General features: G+C 37.6%; 1 protein-coding gene across 8 annotated transcripts in view; it reads left to right on the forward strand.

Moving 5' to 3' along the window:
• syk (spleen tyrosine kinase) overlaps positions 1-16,493 on the forward strand; it is a 44,086-nt gene that overhangs the window by 17,406 nt on the left and 10,187 nt on the right. For 2 of the 8 annotated variants that reach the window (XM_028463701.1, XM_028463707.1), the window contains exons 2-6: positions 5,054-5,523; positions 8,119-8,279; positions 9,888-10,026; positions 12,761-12,842; positions 12,955-13,001. In XM_028463701.1, the coding sequence (XP_028319502.1) occupies positions 5,125-5,523; positions 8,119-8,279; positions 9,888-10,026; positions 12,761-12,842; positions 12,955-13,001 (828 nt within the window). In that variant the 5' untranslated portion in view covers positions 5,054-5,124. Of the gene's footprint in view, positions 1-3,628; positions 3,758-3,936; positions 4,037-5,053; positions 5,524-8,118; positions 8,280-9,887; positions 10,027-12,760; positions 12,843-12,954; positions 13,002-13,866; positions 13,983-16,493 lie in introns of those variants that run through there. The other 6 variants (XM_028463703.1, XM_028463705.1, XM_028463704.1 and 3 more) reach the window with 6 other exon arrangements.

Here is a 16,493-nt window from a genome sequence, read left to right on the forward strand (position 1 = left end):
CAACACAACAATAAGCACAATATACACAACCACAATTTCACATCGCATCACTTAAAACCTAACAACTATTCCCCACCCATTCTATATCCTATCTTGTATCCCTCTTCCCTGTTAACTTCCCCACCCCCCTCCAACCCCTCACCTTGGTGTAACACTGCCCTCTCTCTTTTACATCCTCCCTTTAATAAAGTATTTCTTACCCTTCCCTAGGGAGGGCTGGTGACGGTCACAATTATGCAATGAAATAAATAAATTTATTTAATTGCAATAATAAAATATGCATTGCTGTTAAAAGATTGCACTTCTTGTAGTGTTAACCTTCGACAGCATGTGCAGACAAGGTAAGAAACCAGAAAAAAAAAAAAAAAATCAAAGGCATAATTGAATATGGTCTACTTTTCTACTGGATTAAAAACAAATTAAAAAGCCAATGGTAAACGTTTGCTAAGCAAAAATAAATTTTTAAGGAAGATGTGTTCAATCTAAACCTCTGCTTTAGGTATTTAATCCTGATGAACTTCTCAGGGCACTGTAGGCTTTTGCAGCCTACTCTTTGACCAAGATACTATAAACACTGACACCATAGTGTGAACTTGACCTGGCATCTTATATTATCAGAGCACAGTCTGCTTGGGTGTACAGACACCAGAGAATGGTGAAGGGCAGAAAGTAGCTTTGCTTTGATGTTGCTACAATATAAATATTCATTTCTACCATTTAGAACACATTTATATTCCTATTCAGCACCTTACCTGAGGTAAAATTATAACATTACCCTGAACTATTTCAACATTGCTGACCCCAAGAGGTGGTGCTTCAAGCACTAAATGAAACCATCTTGCACACGCGCAGGTCGAGAATTAAACCAACGGTGCCACGTGCGACTCTGTGGACCTTATAAGTCTATAGCTTCTGGATTAGTTAGTGGCACTGTCTCTTTATTCTGCTGTAAGCAGGTTGTCGGTTCTTGAGAACTTTGATGGCTTCACTTGATGATTGTGGGCAGCTTGTAATCCTTCGAGGAGCTGCGGCAGTTTTTTTTTGGACGCTGCGCTTTCGCCTCCTAGTTTTGGAGGAGGTTTAACTGGGTAGGCTAATCTTCAAGTGCAGCTGGTCCTTAGGCACCAGGGGCCTCCGGTTGTCAGCTGTTTTTTCTAGCAGCAGCCTAGTTAGTGGCCTGCTTCCACCAGGAACCCTTGGGTGATTTCAACTTTTACCAAAGGATAGAAACCTTGACCTTTACCAAATTATTACTATTCATTTATAAAAACATTGCATAGAATCCATACTAAACAGTGCGTGTGCCAAAAAATATTCAGATTTATCAAACCGTGCTGAGCACACCTGAGCCCACACTTCCTTTACAGTTCAAACTCTTCATGTCAGGGAGATGTGTGTCCACACACATCAACACACAGCACATTAAAGCACACCGCATCTGCTCTCTGAGAATTGGTTGAGCGCATTCAGGATGAATGCATCCTGTGTTGATGCCACCGTAGCACATTTTACGGTTCACGTACATTCTTTCAGCAACTCAACATTTACTCACGTCTCCGAAATGTTTGTGCGCCAGGGGTCTGAGTTAACATACATTTTCACGCTAAAATTATTTTTTGAAATCCCAAAGTTTGTTTTTCGAAAGGGTGCACACATTTTGTGCATACGTAATAATTATAAATGGGACCCCTGGAAAATAGTAAATACAATGCCTTCAATATGAAAATAGCTACAAATATAAAACACATGCACTGGCAGGACTGGGACTTTCTTCATGTAGTGTGGGAAGTGCAACACTGGCAGAGTTTGTCAATCATGGTCCACAATTTGACTTTTAAGTACGTCTGTATTGCTGGATCTTTCATCAAATTTGACCTGTTAGCCCCCTTGCATTCAGATTATTATTGGAATTTACTCGAAATATAAAAGTCTCCATCCTTAAGCATGAAATGAAGGAAGAACAATCATATTTATTTTGTAGCATACAGAAAATGCCTCGAGGACAGAGAAAATTTAACCCGTTTCTCCATTGGACTCCATTTCCACAGCTTCAAAGTAAATTTTTGCCCACTCAGTCTAATTTTCATGTACATGCCCAAAATGCTCATTCAGTAAGGCGGCCCAACCATGTCTGCATGCACACCAATTTGTGCTGCAATCTTAGTAGATGAGGCGCAGCAGTAAGGAAATAGTCCATAGTGGGTCTCCATATGTGATGCAAAACCATAAGTAAATCCTAATTCAAAAACCAAGATTAAAACATTTATTCCTAAGCGGCTTAAAGCTGCTCCTACAGGGACCTGATCCAGTTCATGTGCTGCTTTATTTTAGCAGCTTCAGCATGAAAAACATCAAAACCAGCTGGTACTTCCTGAGTATCAACAACACATATGCACGCTCACACACACACACACACACACACACACACACACACACACACACACACACACACACACACACACACACACACACACACACACACACACACACACACACACACACACACACACACACACACACACACACACACACACACACACACATTTTTTGAACCAACATTGTCATAGAAACAACATAATAACCTCAACTTGGATGCTTAGCTTGATATCAAACTAAACTTCTCGTAGCCAAATTAATAGACATATTAATAATTTGTTATTATAAACAGTAATAAATATATGGACAGATGAAAATTTTGATTTATCTAATTAGTTTGCCACGTATCAGTGGAGAGTATGAAAAAGGGACAGCTGTCGCACAGATTTGGTTTACTTCCCTTCAGAAGAGACATATTTGTCTGCTGTTTTTTTTTTTTCTTTTGCTTTTGAGTTCAAAGCTGTTTTAATTTTTACCCATACACTTTAAAATAGCATTTTTCTCTGCTTCCTTTGCATTTACTCACTTTCCTCAAGCACTGCATATCCCAATCATCATTACATTTGACATTTTTTATTTGCATTTTTAAATGTAAAAGTATTACATTTGAGCTTTGAGAGTATAAACATATTTTAGAAATTTGTGATGTTAACTGTTTTATTGAGACAATTATTTTTCTCCCTTTTCAAATTTGACATATCATTAAAAAAAACATTTAAAGATCAAATGATGAGCAATTATTTAATGATGATCAATGATAGATTTGCTTCAGTTAACTGTTAGTTCAGCTCTGTATTAAAAATGTATTTAAACGGATACATGTTCAATAAATCAACTACTGGATTGCCAGCACATAGAGAGAGCCAAGCACAACCAAACACATTGGACTGTGGGAGGACAACAAAATATTCTGAAAAAGTCCATGCAAACATGTGGAGAACATGCAAACTCCACACAGAAAGGCAGGTTCAACCCAGGGCCTTCTTGCTGTGAGGCAGAAATACTAACCACAACTACACCAATATGCTGCCCTTAATAAGTGTGCCATTCGATATCATTTGTCATTAAAACCCAGCCAAACCTAGTGTTTAATAATTACCAAACAGATAACATGTTTTTATTATGATTAATCAAACCGATATTATTGATCATATTAGTCTTTTTTTAATTACAGTACTTCAAAAAAGGATTTTAATAAACAAACTGAAAATGTCTTTTTCTGTCTCGGCTTCTGTTTCATTTCCTGGTGCAGCACACAAATGGGTTGGTCAGCAAGCAGATTAAAAAAGGAAGTAAAAGCATTGAAATGTAAAGGAAACGGGTAAGATGAGGAAGCTGTAGTGCTCGAGCCCTTCAGTGTTTCTCAGTGCATAGGCTGAAGGTAAACCTCGTTAACCTTATGACACACACACACACACACACACACACACACACACACACACACACACACACACACACACACACACACACACACACACACACACACACACACACACACACACACACACACACCTTTGGGCCTGTTTCTTTATGCTTAAACAGCATTTCTTTGCTTGGCAGCAGCAGGCTTGATTTAAGAAGATCTGTGGAATGGTTGCTCAGACCACTGGCAGCTGATGCGATAAGAGCAAAGAAAATCAAATTTGAGACTCTGTGTACAGTAAGTGAAGATAAATGCCTTACCTAAAGTATAATATGCTGTCTTTCAATTTGTATTAAATATCTTTAAATAGAGTTCAGATTTCACAAAGTTTCCAATGATAGTTTCCTCCTGATTTAGATCATTAGGTCATTGAATCCACATTTAGAGCTGAAGCTGGTCTCGTGCTCTAGATTTCAGCAGAATTATGTAAGCGGGAAAAAAAAACGTTTTTTGTATTTGTAACCTGCCATGTGAATTAATATGCACTGTCACTATTTCATTTGTAGTACAGTGAAAGTGTATTATTTATTTTTATTGTTTACACTGCTGATGAGATTGGCCTATTTTTTTAGGGTTTTTATTTAGAAGAGCTGCTGTCTTCTTGTCTTAAATTCAAACAGCTGTAAACAGTTTCTGTCTGACAGGACAGATAAAATGCATCATTTACATATGTTTATTTTATTTTTAAACTGGTAAATATAAATGGACTTGATTTTTAATACCACTTTATTTCTATCAAAGTAGTCCTAAAGCACTTTACTTTATCAGATATGTTTGAAATGTTTAGCCCATTAAGATATTGAATAATCTTTTTTAGATCTTATCTGTTAGAATACATTTTACAAGTAGATCTAGTTTGTCTGGATTTGTGATGTATTCAGTTGCTTCTTTGTTGGCATCACACAAACAAAATCCTTGTTAACTCCCTCCATTATGGTTAATAGCTGTGTAATGAAAGCATAAACAATCTGTTTTTGAAGTAGTTTAGGGAACTTGTTTAGTGGGCTAGTTTGAGTGATATGTATTTGTTTTCAAATTGTCAGATATAGTAACTTGTGCTGATGGTAAGTTCAACTTCCTCCTAGTTTAATCACCATAAATCCTACGACACTATGCAGTACATGACATCAAGTTTACTGTACATTGTACAGTTCCTGTGCATCATCTAACTTGTGACTGCAGAAATGGCTGTATGATCTTTTTTTTATTGTTATCTTTTTCTGGTTGTGATTCTTACTCAACTCTTTTTTCCAGTTTGGTTCCATTTTGGTGACAGAATTCTTGGAAATACATATTTAAGAGAGAGACACTGACCAGAAAACAACATGGCAGACGATGTAAATACATTACCATTCTTCTATGGCAACATCACTCGGGAGGAGGCAGAGAAGTACCTACTGGCTGGGACGGGTAGCGGCTTGTATCTTCTGCGGCAAAGCCGTAATTATCTTGGAGGCTATGCATTGTCCGTGTCAAATTCAGGTCAATGCTTCCACTACACCATTGAAAGGCATCCCAATGAAACTTATGCTATTGCTGGTGGAAAAAAGCACAGGAGCCCTGTAGATGTGATTGATTACCATTCCCAGGAGATGGATGGACTTGTGTGTTTGCTCAAAACACCCTGCAACAGGCCAAGGCACATGCAACCAAAGGTGGGACCATTTGAAGACCTAAAGGAAAAGTTGATCCGGGAGTATGTACAGCAGACCTGGAACCTGCAGGTACGTCTCAGCAAGTACAATTATCCTCCACATTTAATCTTTTGAGGTTGCATATGCTGTGTGTTTGCCAGCTACATATGATTTACTAAGATTATCAGAGAATGCAATATATCAGGTACAAAATCAGTGAAGACTGCATTGTTTAATCTAGGGATTTGTATTCCTAAACTTAAGTGTGAAGAGTGAGAGAGATCACATAGACATTATTTTTATTAGGATTTTTATTTATTTATCTTAGTTTTTATTTATTTCAGCCAACACAGTACAGTAAGAAAATGTAGAGTTTATCTACTACTACATAGCCACATGGACATTATGAAATAATGGAATTGTAAGTTGAGTTGCAATCTGGAAATATTTCACATAATTTTATTAATTCCAGGATTTGTGAAAAAATAAACATTCATTTGAATTATTTGAATGCTAATGGTGATGATGTGTACAAAACCAAAAAGAATGAGTCCACAGAATCTGTGTACTGTTCATTCTTTGGTTATTCCGTTCTAAAACCAAATCAAAATAACAAATAAACAGTGTGGTCATTGTGTTTTACTGACTCAAAACCAAAACAGAAATACAGAAAAATCAAAAACCAGACAAGCAGCGTTTTTCTGTTCTACAATTAAATATTTTCTGTTTGTGGGACATTTGGATATTTACGGGGAAACTAGGATGTTTTAAGCTCACCACACAGAGCGGAATCGTAGAAGTTCTAACAACTATTGTTCCTCACACCAGCCCCACAGTTTATTTGGATATTATTTGCACTGTAACACCACAAAACAAAATATAAATGTGAGCAGCTGTTACGAGCTGAAACATCCACAGACTCACAAACAGAAATTTTTTTTTGCTTCTAAACAGAAAAATGCTGCTTATCTGTTTTTTTTTTTTATGTTTCTATATTTCTATTTTGGTTTTAATTCAATAAAACAAAATAACCACACTGTTTATTTGTTATGTTGATTTGGTTTTAAAACAGAATAACCAAAGAATGAACGGTTCACGGATTCCACACAACCTATTGCAGAGGTTCCCAACCTTTTTCGGGTCATTGACCCCATTTTGATATCACAAATGTCGGGCGACCCCACAGACATTTTTTTTTCTAGAATTACTTTTTGGCCATGTTTATTAAAATGTGTTACAAGTACACAGTAGGCAGGATTAGTACACAAAATTTTCATACTGCATTTTATTTTAACTAGATTTATATTTGAGAAAGTTTAAATGTTTTGTGTGATTTCAAAAAGAATAATAATTCAAAAAACTTAAAAATACAATTTTTATCTGTTTCTTTTTTTTTAGCCAATTACTAGACACTTCATGTGACCCCATTTTAATTCCAGGTGACCCCAAGGATGAAAAATACTGCCCTATTCCTTTGAGTAGGCTGTGCGCTGCATTATGTACTGCAATTCGTGGTCCAAATTTCCTGCGCAGTACTGCAGATGTAACGTCAAATGACGTGCTCCTGCAGTTATCCTAGCAACCGTTGTCACTATTGAGTCTTATTTAATGATCCTGCTCTCTGCTCCTTTAAGAAGAAATATGTCTATGATTCTTTAATTCAATTATTCTAAATGCTGACTCAGCAGAGAAGTGCTAGTCCTCACCATGCTTGTTTTTTCTATCTACTCTCATTCATGCCCGCAGTCAATGTGCGTAAAGCTGTCATTTAACACTTTTCTGTCAAATGTGCAAAATAGTTCAGCAAATTAGTTACATTTTTAGTAAATCACATGCTAAAATTAATCTCTTTGCATTTTTCCCTTCCTGCTTGTGTTATTTCTTTTGTTTGACAGATGCAATCCTCAGTGCGTGACATTTGTAAATGAACCGCAGCATGTATTAGCATGCGTATTTTATGCAATGAAGTTTTCTTTTTGCATGCATACATTAGTAAATCAGCCCCATAATTTTGTAAAAAATAAGGGGAAAACCGGCGGATGAAGGAGACTGATTAGACCATTGGGACTGTATTTATTATTATTATTATTATTATTATTATTATTATTACATTACAATTACATTTAGTAGACACTTTTATCCAAACCGACGTATATGAGCAGTTAGGGTTAAGGGACTTGCTCAACATGATGTTGGATTCAAACCGCTTCCTTAACCGTTACACCACCACCATATTTCTCTATACACTGCTGATGTTACAGTAGATAGGCTTATATTGTTTTGGTTTGTTTTTAGATGGGCTGCTGCCTTCTCGTCTCATTCAAACAGCTCTAAACTGTTTCCATCTGACAAGATAACTAATTACGTTATTAACCACTGTTTCTTCATCTGTAATTTGCTCTGTCACAGCAGTGTGTAACTGATGCAACTGAAATAGGCTGCCATCATTCAGGATCCAGGCTGAAGTGTGCAGAATCGAATGCCTTTATTCATGACTATATATGTTTTTTTTACTTTCATAAGAATAGCCCTCAGGATTCGTATCTGAATGATTTTTGATATGTAAGGAAACATTTGTAGATGCATCAAATGCTCAAAACACATAACTAGACATAATAAGTTCTAATCTTTTATGACCTAAACTTTGTTTTTTAATCATCAAATAACATTAGTGAATTTGTGCAGGGCACAGCTCTGGAACAGGCCATCATTAGCCAAAGGCCTCAGCTGGAGAAACGCATCGCAACCACTGCACATCAACAAATGCCCTGGTTTCATGGAACAATAACTCGAGAAGACTCTGAGCTCAGGCTTCTGAATGGATCTCGTACTAATGGGAAATTCTTGTAAGTATTCCACATTTTTCTTTTTCTGAGAATTGATTTTTTAATCCATGTCTCAAGAAGTTTAATTGCTGTATTTGATTGTGGATTGATGGATGGATGTATTGCTACAACTTGGGCTACAGAGAAACTCAGTTACTGCTAAAGTCAACACACACTCGGACGCACACATGCACACACGCATGCACACTGTGGTTTCCGCCCTGTCAGTTTGCTAACAGCTTCCTGAAGTAGCCACATGGAACAGAGACAGAAAAGTCCTCTTAAGCATAAAACATTGAAATTATAAACTTTTTACCAATATCCATATCCTCCTTTTCAGAATTTAAATATTTTTGAATGTGTTTAAGTAAATAGCATAGTATTAGTTTATCTTATCTTGTCTTCATGGACTCCGTCATGTTTTTAGGTTTTGGCCAAAATTTTCCAATTACTTCTCTGCTGTGTTCTTTTCATCTCTCTCTCTCTCTCGCTCTCATCTAAACAATTGCAGGAAAGGAAATCTTTAGCATTTTATTTGTTATAGTATATAATAAAATATATAGATTTTTTACTTTATTTAAAAAAAAAAAACGTTATCTGTGTATTATTGAGATTTAATTTATTAGATTTAATTTATTGTGAGGTAGTTTAACTTCACCTCTACCCAAAAATGGACGCTTATGTGTTTAAATCTTTATTGAGAATTAAATAATTTTTCGCCAAGTAAGATTTTTATAAATTTGCATTTCCACAAAAAAGCCAGTGATAAACACTGAAAATATTTTAATGATCAGACAAGGAAATATTCGCCAGCATTTATCTTTTTCCTCCCAAGTCTGTGTATGTCAGCTGATATATAATATAAAGCCTTAATCCTGCTACTGCTTGACATCGACGCCGTAGCTACACGTAGTCCTCTGCGTTGACAAACCAAAATACCTGACAATGCCTCGCGGCGGCGCAGACTGCAAGGGCTGTGATTGGTTCGCTTCAAACCTCATTTCTGTTTCCGGCCGACACTGCTATTTTTCAACTTTTTGCAGAGTGGTGCAAGTGTTGTTTCTACAATGGATCAAGTAGAAGTGTGAACGGAGACGGTGAACTGCCTAACGCGCATTTACAATGTGCTTTTAATTTGTAAACCTCTTTGCGTTTGCGCGTGGCTGTTTTGAGGTTAGACAGTTCACAAGTATATTTGAAGAAACTAACATATAACGTGACATGTATACATTTGTGAATTATAAATGCACATATTTTAAACAACAAATATTTGTGTGTGTGCATCACAAACATGTTTACTAATTTTATTATTATGTGTACATTTTTATTTATGTACTGTATGCATAACTGAGCCGGACTCTCAGGTTAAACCTGGAAATAAACCTGAGCTGGGTTTCATGAAATAATCCTGGGAACACAAAGACAAAATAGGTAAAACATGAATCAAAACAAGAGCTAGAACCAAGAAAATAAATTAAGGCTTACTAAAAAAAACTCAAAGAGGACTACAAACACTGCAGACCCTGACAGGTGTAATCTTGTACACCCAATGTACAAATGTGTAACTATGATCTCTAACAATGCAACAAGAACAGTGATGAACTTTCTTCTGTTCTTCTATGTTGGCAGGATTCGACAGAGAGATGGAAAAGGCTCTTTTGCTCTTGGTTTATTACACAAAGGACAAGTCATGCATTATCGTATTGACAGGGACAAGACGGGAAAACTCTCCATCCCGGATGGCAAGAAGTTTGACACACTTTGGCAGGTTATATCAAAAAGCTTCTTTGAGGATCTTAGCGATTTTATAAGTCAGAATCAATATGTTGGGATCTTTAGTAGCAGCACATACAGTAAATGGTATCTACTCGGATCATAGACAATCTATGCTATGTATATAAGTGGGCTGTTGATGTATTAATAGTATTTTTTTTTATTATACTCGTACTATTATATTTATTATATTAATAGTCGTAATATATCTAAAAGTGTTTCTGAACAGGATTAAAGACTATAATTATTCATAACATATACCTTTAATCTTAAACTGATTTAATAAGATTTATTCTCTTCATGCAGTTGGATAACATGGCTTTCTGAACGAGTCTCTTATTTAGAAAGAAAGCACATACAACAACCTTGCAAACAAAGACCCCACAAAATTGTCTGTTATGGCCTACACTAGTCATCATTCTGACCTGTAAAGAATCTTATCATTTCAAAATATTGCCCACTCCAGTTTTACTAATTCTGTTTCATTTGACATTAAATGTACTTGCTTGAAAGAAGCAAATGTAGTTTAATGCAGCAGAGTTCTTTGCCCTATTGTCTAACTAAAGCCAACTTTAGAGACCTGAAGATCAAATGTTATGTGCATATTTTTTTACTAGTCACATACAAAGAGATGACTGAAGTTTTCAGCGCAGATGATGCATTGCTACGGGGTTCCTCAGGGCTCTGTGCTAGGTCCAATCCTCTTCTGTATCTATATGATCCCCCTTGGTAATGTTATGAGAAAATACTCTGTTAACTTCCACTGCTATGCTGATGATACCCAACTGTATGTATCAATGAAGCCAGGTGAGACAAATCAGCTATCTAAACTTGAGGCCTGTCTAAAGGACATTAGGGCCTGGATGGACCAAAATTTTCTTCTTCTCAACTCAGACAAGACTGAGGTCATTGTACTGGGCCCGCGACACCTTAGAGAAACCTATGCTAGCCTAACTGCCCTAGATGGCATTACTCTGGCACAAAGCACAACTGTTAGAAACCTTGGGGTTCTATTTGATCAGGACTTATCCTTCAACTCTCACATAAAACAAACTTCAAGAACTGCCTTCTTTCATCTCCGTAACATTGCTAAAATCAGATCTATCCTGTCTCAGGGCGACGCCGAAAAACTAGTCCATGCTTTTGTTACCTCTAGACTGGATTATTGTAATTCTCTTTTAGCAGGCTGCCCGAGCGAGTCGCTTAAGACACTTCAGCTGGTTCAAAATGCTGCAGCACGTGTACTGACTAAAACTAGGAGAAGAGATCACATTACTCCTGTATTAGCCTCTCTGCATTGGCTTCCCATAAAATATAGAATAGAATTCAAGATTCTTCTTCTCACTTATAAAGCCCTAAATGGACAGGCACCAGTCTATCTCAAGGAGCTTGTAGTGCCATACAATCCCCCCAGAACACTACGCTCTCAAAATGCTGGACTACTCGTTGTTCCATTTGTCTCTAAAAGTAGTATAGGAGGAAGAGCTTTCAGTTATCAGGCCCCACTTCTCTGGAACCATCTACCAACCACGGTTCGGGGGGCAGACACCCTCTCTACCTTTAAGGTTAGGCTCAAAACATTCCTCTTTGATAAAGCTTTTAGTTAGGAACCAGCTCATAGCTCATAATTAAGATGCAATAGGCATAGACTGCCGGGGGGGGGGGTCTGGCATGCTCGGTTGGAGAGAGGTTGGAGAGGGCGTTAAGAGAGAGGTCATTTAGGTTAGAGAGGGACCAGAGAGGGTCCCATTCCTCTTTCAAACACTCCCTCTATGTCTGCTTCTTCCCTTGTGTGTTTGCTCCTGTACTCCTTCTGGCTTTTGTCTTGCAGGTCCGTGGGATCCTTAGTGTGGAGTTACAGAGACTCAGCGGCTCTGTCTCCACCCTTTTCTCTGCACACACCCAACACAGCATAACGTGGATGGCTGTTCATCATAGGAATGGGATCCACACAAGGTTCCTGCTGCTTAACAGAAGGTTTTCCTTGCCGCCATGATGAATTCATGTTGGGTGTGGGATACACATGTATGTGTATATACGTATATATGCATATGTGTGTATCCATAAAATGAAGAGTCCGTCCTTAAGACTGCTCTACTGTAAAGTGCCTTGAGATACCATTGGTTATGATTTGGCGCTATACAAATAGATTGATTGATTGCTACCTAAATATTCTATTTGTCACAGTCCGGTGTGGGTGTGGGCCCAAATGCAAGGAGAGACGGAGGCAGGATAGAGGAATAACGTTCGTGGAACCAGTCCATGTTTATTCCTCAAACAAACTTATTCAAAATCCAAACTCAAAAACAGGGGAGCAGGAACAGGGAGCAAGACTAGACACAACTGCACACGACGGGAGACAACAAACCTGACAACATCACACAACGAACCAGCAACCACACTGTGACCAAGCACACAGTTAAATAGTGGAGGAGGCCTGATTAGGAATGGGCCACACCTGGGTGAAAACATGAGGGACCTAATCAATCAGCAACCAAGCACACAGACATCACTGGGGGGTGGAGCCACAAGCAGGAATCCCTGAAACACAGACAAGAGCTAACACAAGACTAGACTCAAAATAAACAAAGACACAGAATAACTAAACTTAAACAGAACATGACACTATTAAATTAAAGAAAAACCTGAAACAACATCACTTTGTTTAACTTCCTTCCATCCTGATGACTTAAATGAGTGGATTATGTGTGCTTGTTATTTCACCACAGCTGGTAGAGCACTACTCCTATAAAGCAGATGGACTGTTGCGGGTGCTAACAGAAACGTGTGTACGGCCTGAAGGAGAAACAGGTAAAACAGTCAAATGTGTCTTCTGTAACACTGTGAATCATACCATATTTAACTTCCTCATAATCTAGATCTGATTATGGTGTTAAATCCTTTTTCCCACTTTTCGTATGAGTATTAGATATGTCCTCCTCGGATCACCCTGGATTAGGACATACTCTGGTAAGTGTGAGTGTGTGCACGCTGGTGAGCAAAGCTTTTTGATCATTTTAGCTGATTGTATTGTAAAAATGTGTGGACACAGGCATTGGGTGTTGAGCCGCAAGACTACATAATTAACTGATCACATATACCAGCAATAGAAGTCATAGTATGGATAGGATGCAGGTACATAGCATATCAGACAAGACAGTATATAAAAGCCCAAAGGTGATTTGAAAAAAAGGATGAAAAACAACGGAAATTAGAAGCATTGACTTCAGGGTGAACAAAGGCCAAAACAATATAAAAAATACCTGTTAATAATCCCAAACAAAACGAACAGAAAAAGTTAACAAAAATGAGCTTCTTTATTTATGTGACACGCCATGAAAAATCCAGGAACAAGTCAGCGTGAGAGAAACTGAGAAATAGGACAAAAACCTTTATTTTCTGAAAAAATAGATATGCTAGTTGAAGTTATAAATAAAATACTTCATGCTTTAAATAACTCTATCAAATTTTTTAAAACGGTAAACTTTGTGCTTGAAAAAGGCTTGTTTTAGTGCGGCTCCCTCGTTTTGGGGTGTGGAATTCCTACAGCTGATTAACATTATGATTGTCTTTGGCTATCCATGGACTCTTGCGATTGTTTTTGGCCAATAAACTACACTTTGAAGTAAAACACATGGCTACTTAAGCATCCATTCTGTTCATGAGTGTGACCAAAGCTGCTTTATGATGTGTGTACAGCAGTAACTTAACCAGCAGTTTCAAACACTCATCAGAGCTGCTCAGTTGCTTTCTTGTCCTCTTCACCTCCTCTGACCACAGATATAACCCATTAACCGATAATCCATTGTTTTTTTCTACTGCTGTGTTGCATTGAGTCACAAACAACACAACAGCTCATCTGATGATGGCAATACGAGCAGAATTCAGCTGGTAAAAGTGAAACTATTTTTGAATGCTCGCGCTGCACTTCGATTCAACTCTATACAGAAGGTAATGATATTAATTGTTGTTGTGAATTGCATTAAAATGGTTAAAACCGCGATTCATAACCATAGCTAGGGGGTTGTTTTAATGCAAGGTGATGCAAATCCAAAGCCATTGTTTCAGCCCCCTCAGCTGGCTGCTCTGAGTTGACAATTACTTTTATCAACTCTTTTTCTCCCTTGTGTACTTTGACAACATGCAAACAGCCATAACTTCTTCAAATACTATTTAATTTACTAATTTACTGGTTTATTTAACAGGGACAGTGTACTTTAATATCCAGATAGAAAATGTACCAAATTTAGCCAGAAGGCTATTTTCATCTGTACTCCCTGGACAGAATGTTCAAATGTCACCTTAAAAGAATACAAATTAAAGGAAATATACAATAAAACATACAGTGAAAATTGTAGCTACTTAACACTTTCATATTACATATTATTTAAAAAAACTTAAAAATAAACAGTATTTGATAAGAGACAATCATCAGATCTTAAAACCGATAGGCGACCCCAAGGAAGACCCAGGACACACTAGAGAGACTATGGCCATGTTTACATGGTTTCCTGTAATTCCTCTTTAGATTAGAATAAAAGTTAAATCCTCTTTAAACTGACCGTATAAACCCTTAATTATTGATGCAAATTTAATTCTAAATTAAACTTGAATCCAAATTAAATGATTCAGCTTTCTTGTAAACACTTAATTCCACTTTAAGTTAATTCCGGTCGTTCTGCGCATACGCGACTTACCGCGATGACGCGCTGGTAGCCCAGGATGACCGGCCGAGACTATTTAAATACATGGATATAATGAAAAGAGTGGATGGACAGAGGCATAAACATGCGGACATTCACACGGACACACAGACTTATTACTAGTGATGGTGCAGAGATGAAGCCTCATGAGCCAAATGGTTCAAGAATGGGTTCATTTCTCGAAGCTTCCTGTGCACACGAAACCACCAACTGACGAGGTTTATAATCACAGGCAGCTGTATCTTCACCACATGAATTGTGATGCATTGGATTTTTCTGTTTTTGGGAATGACTATGAATCGCAAAAATGTATGAATAATATATTTCTCCACATATATAATCACAGGTATCTTTGTGTAAATTTTCACAAAAATAGTTCAAATGAGATTTTGACCCCGCCCCTCTGGTTCTCCAACAATTTTTTCAGCCCCATTCTCTAACGACTAGGCCACCAGTCTTCTAACATGTCTTGGTGTAATATTTTGTTTTGTTATTTTGTTCCGGTATAGTTATGTGACAGGGGAGATGATGTATTGAACAGGGGAAATTGTATTCATAATAACAATATATTGACAAATATAACTGTATATAACTATGAATATAAATAACTAAATTGTGAGACATACAGTAATCTCTCATTTCATGCATACATCCAAACTCGTGCTCTCTCATCACTCATAAATCTCTCTCTCCCTCTAAACTAACTATCAAAACACTATCCAGAGTCTGGTATTCTATCTATTTAAACTCTAATAAAAACTGTGAACAAATGCAACTCTAAATAAATGAATGAAAACCTAAAGGTTTAATGGAGCCTGAGGCTTACGATGCTCTCAAACCACCCACCAAACTCTGAACTTTGAAAAGCTTCCTGAAGCAGTCAAGTAGTACAGCCGGCAGCAAAGCTGCTCTCATCATCATTTTGGCTCCTCTCCCAAATGAAGCAAGCCTCGATGCCCGCTTTGCTGAAATGCCCCCTCCTTTAAGTTACGTAGTCTCGGGACATCTCATAACATCACTACTTATTACACACATGCGGGCCTCGGCAAGGGGAACGGCTTCATCAGGGCATGAAGCACCAGAGCTTTACTAATGATGCAAGGATCATTATAAAGTTCATGTTTCACTCATTGTCCTGTATATTGGAGGTAGAGCAGCTGTTGCATTAACCGCTGGCTTTGATTGACCAAAATACAGTGTTTTGTCTCAATTCTCCGCTGCCCTATCTCTCTTCTGCGGAGCAAAGTGAAACCGTGTGTTATTGTAAAGCTGATGCTTCAAAACTACAATCAAATTAAAGTGAAAACAGTTCTCACGTGGTCTTCTATGTTGTAGCCAAAATGAAAAGGTTTGTTGTGTCTTTTCCCGATAGACGTGATTGGTCACGTTTGCCCCCTGTCCAATCAGAACCCTTACCAACCCCCAGACTTAAAGCAGATTTGAATAAAGCAGAATAAATCGGTTTTTCATGTAAACACAAAGCAGAACACTTTAATTCGGAATAATTAAATACGAATTTAAAAACCTCATGTAACCGTGGCCAATTTCTCTCGGCTGGCATAGGAACACCTTGGGATCCCCCTGGTAGAGCTGGACGAAGTGGCCGGAAGTGAAAGTCTATGCTCTGGTTATTTCTTGCTGTTTGAATGAAGTATTTTTGTTTCTTATATATAAACCGGTCTGTATAGGGTGTGGGTAAATATATTTGGGCATCTAAAAACTTTTTGGTGTTGGTTTACATCAACTAACATGAAATAAA

The sequence above is a fragment of the Gouania willdenowi genome, chromosome 12, assembly GCF_900634775.1.
Source record: "Gouania willdenowi chromosome 12, fGouWil2.1, whole genome shotgun sequence".
NCBI lineage: Eukaryota > Metazoa > Chordata > Actinopteri > Blenniiformes > Gobiesocidae > Gouania > Gouania willdenowi.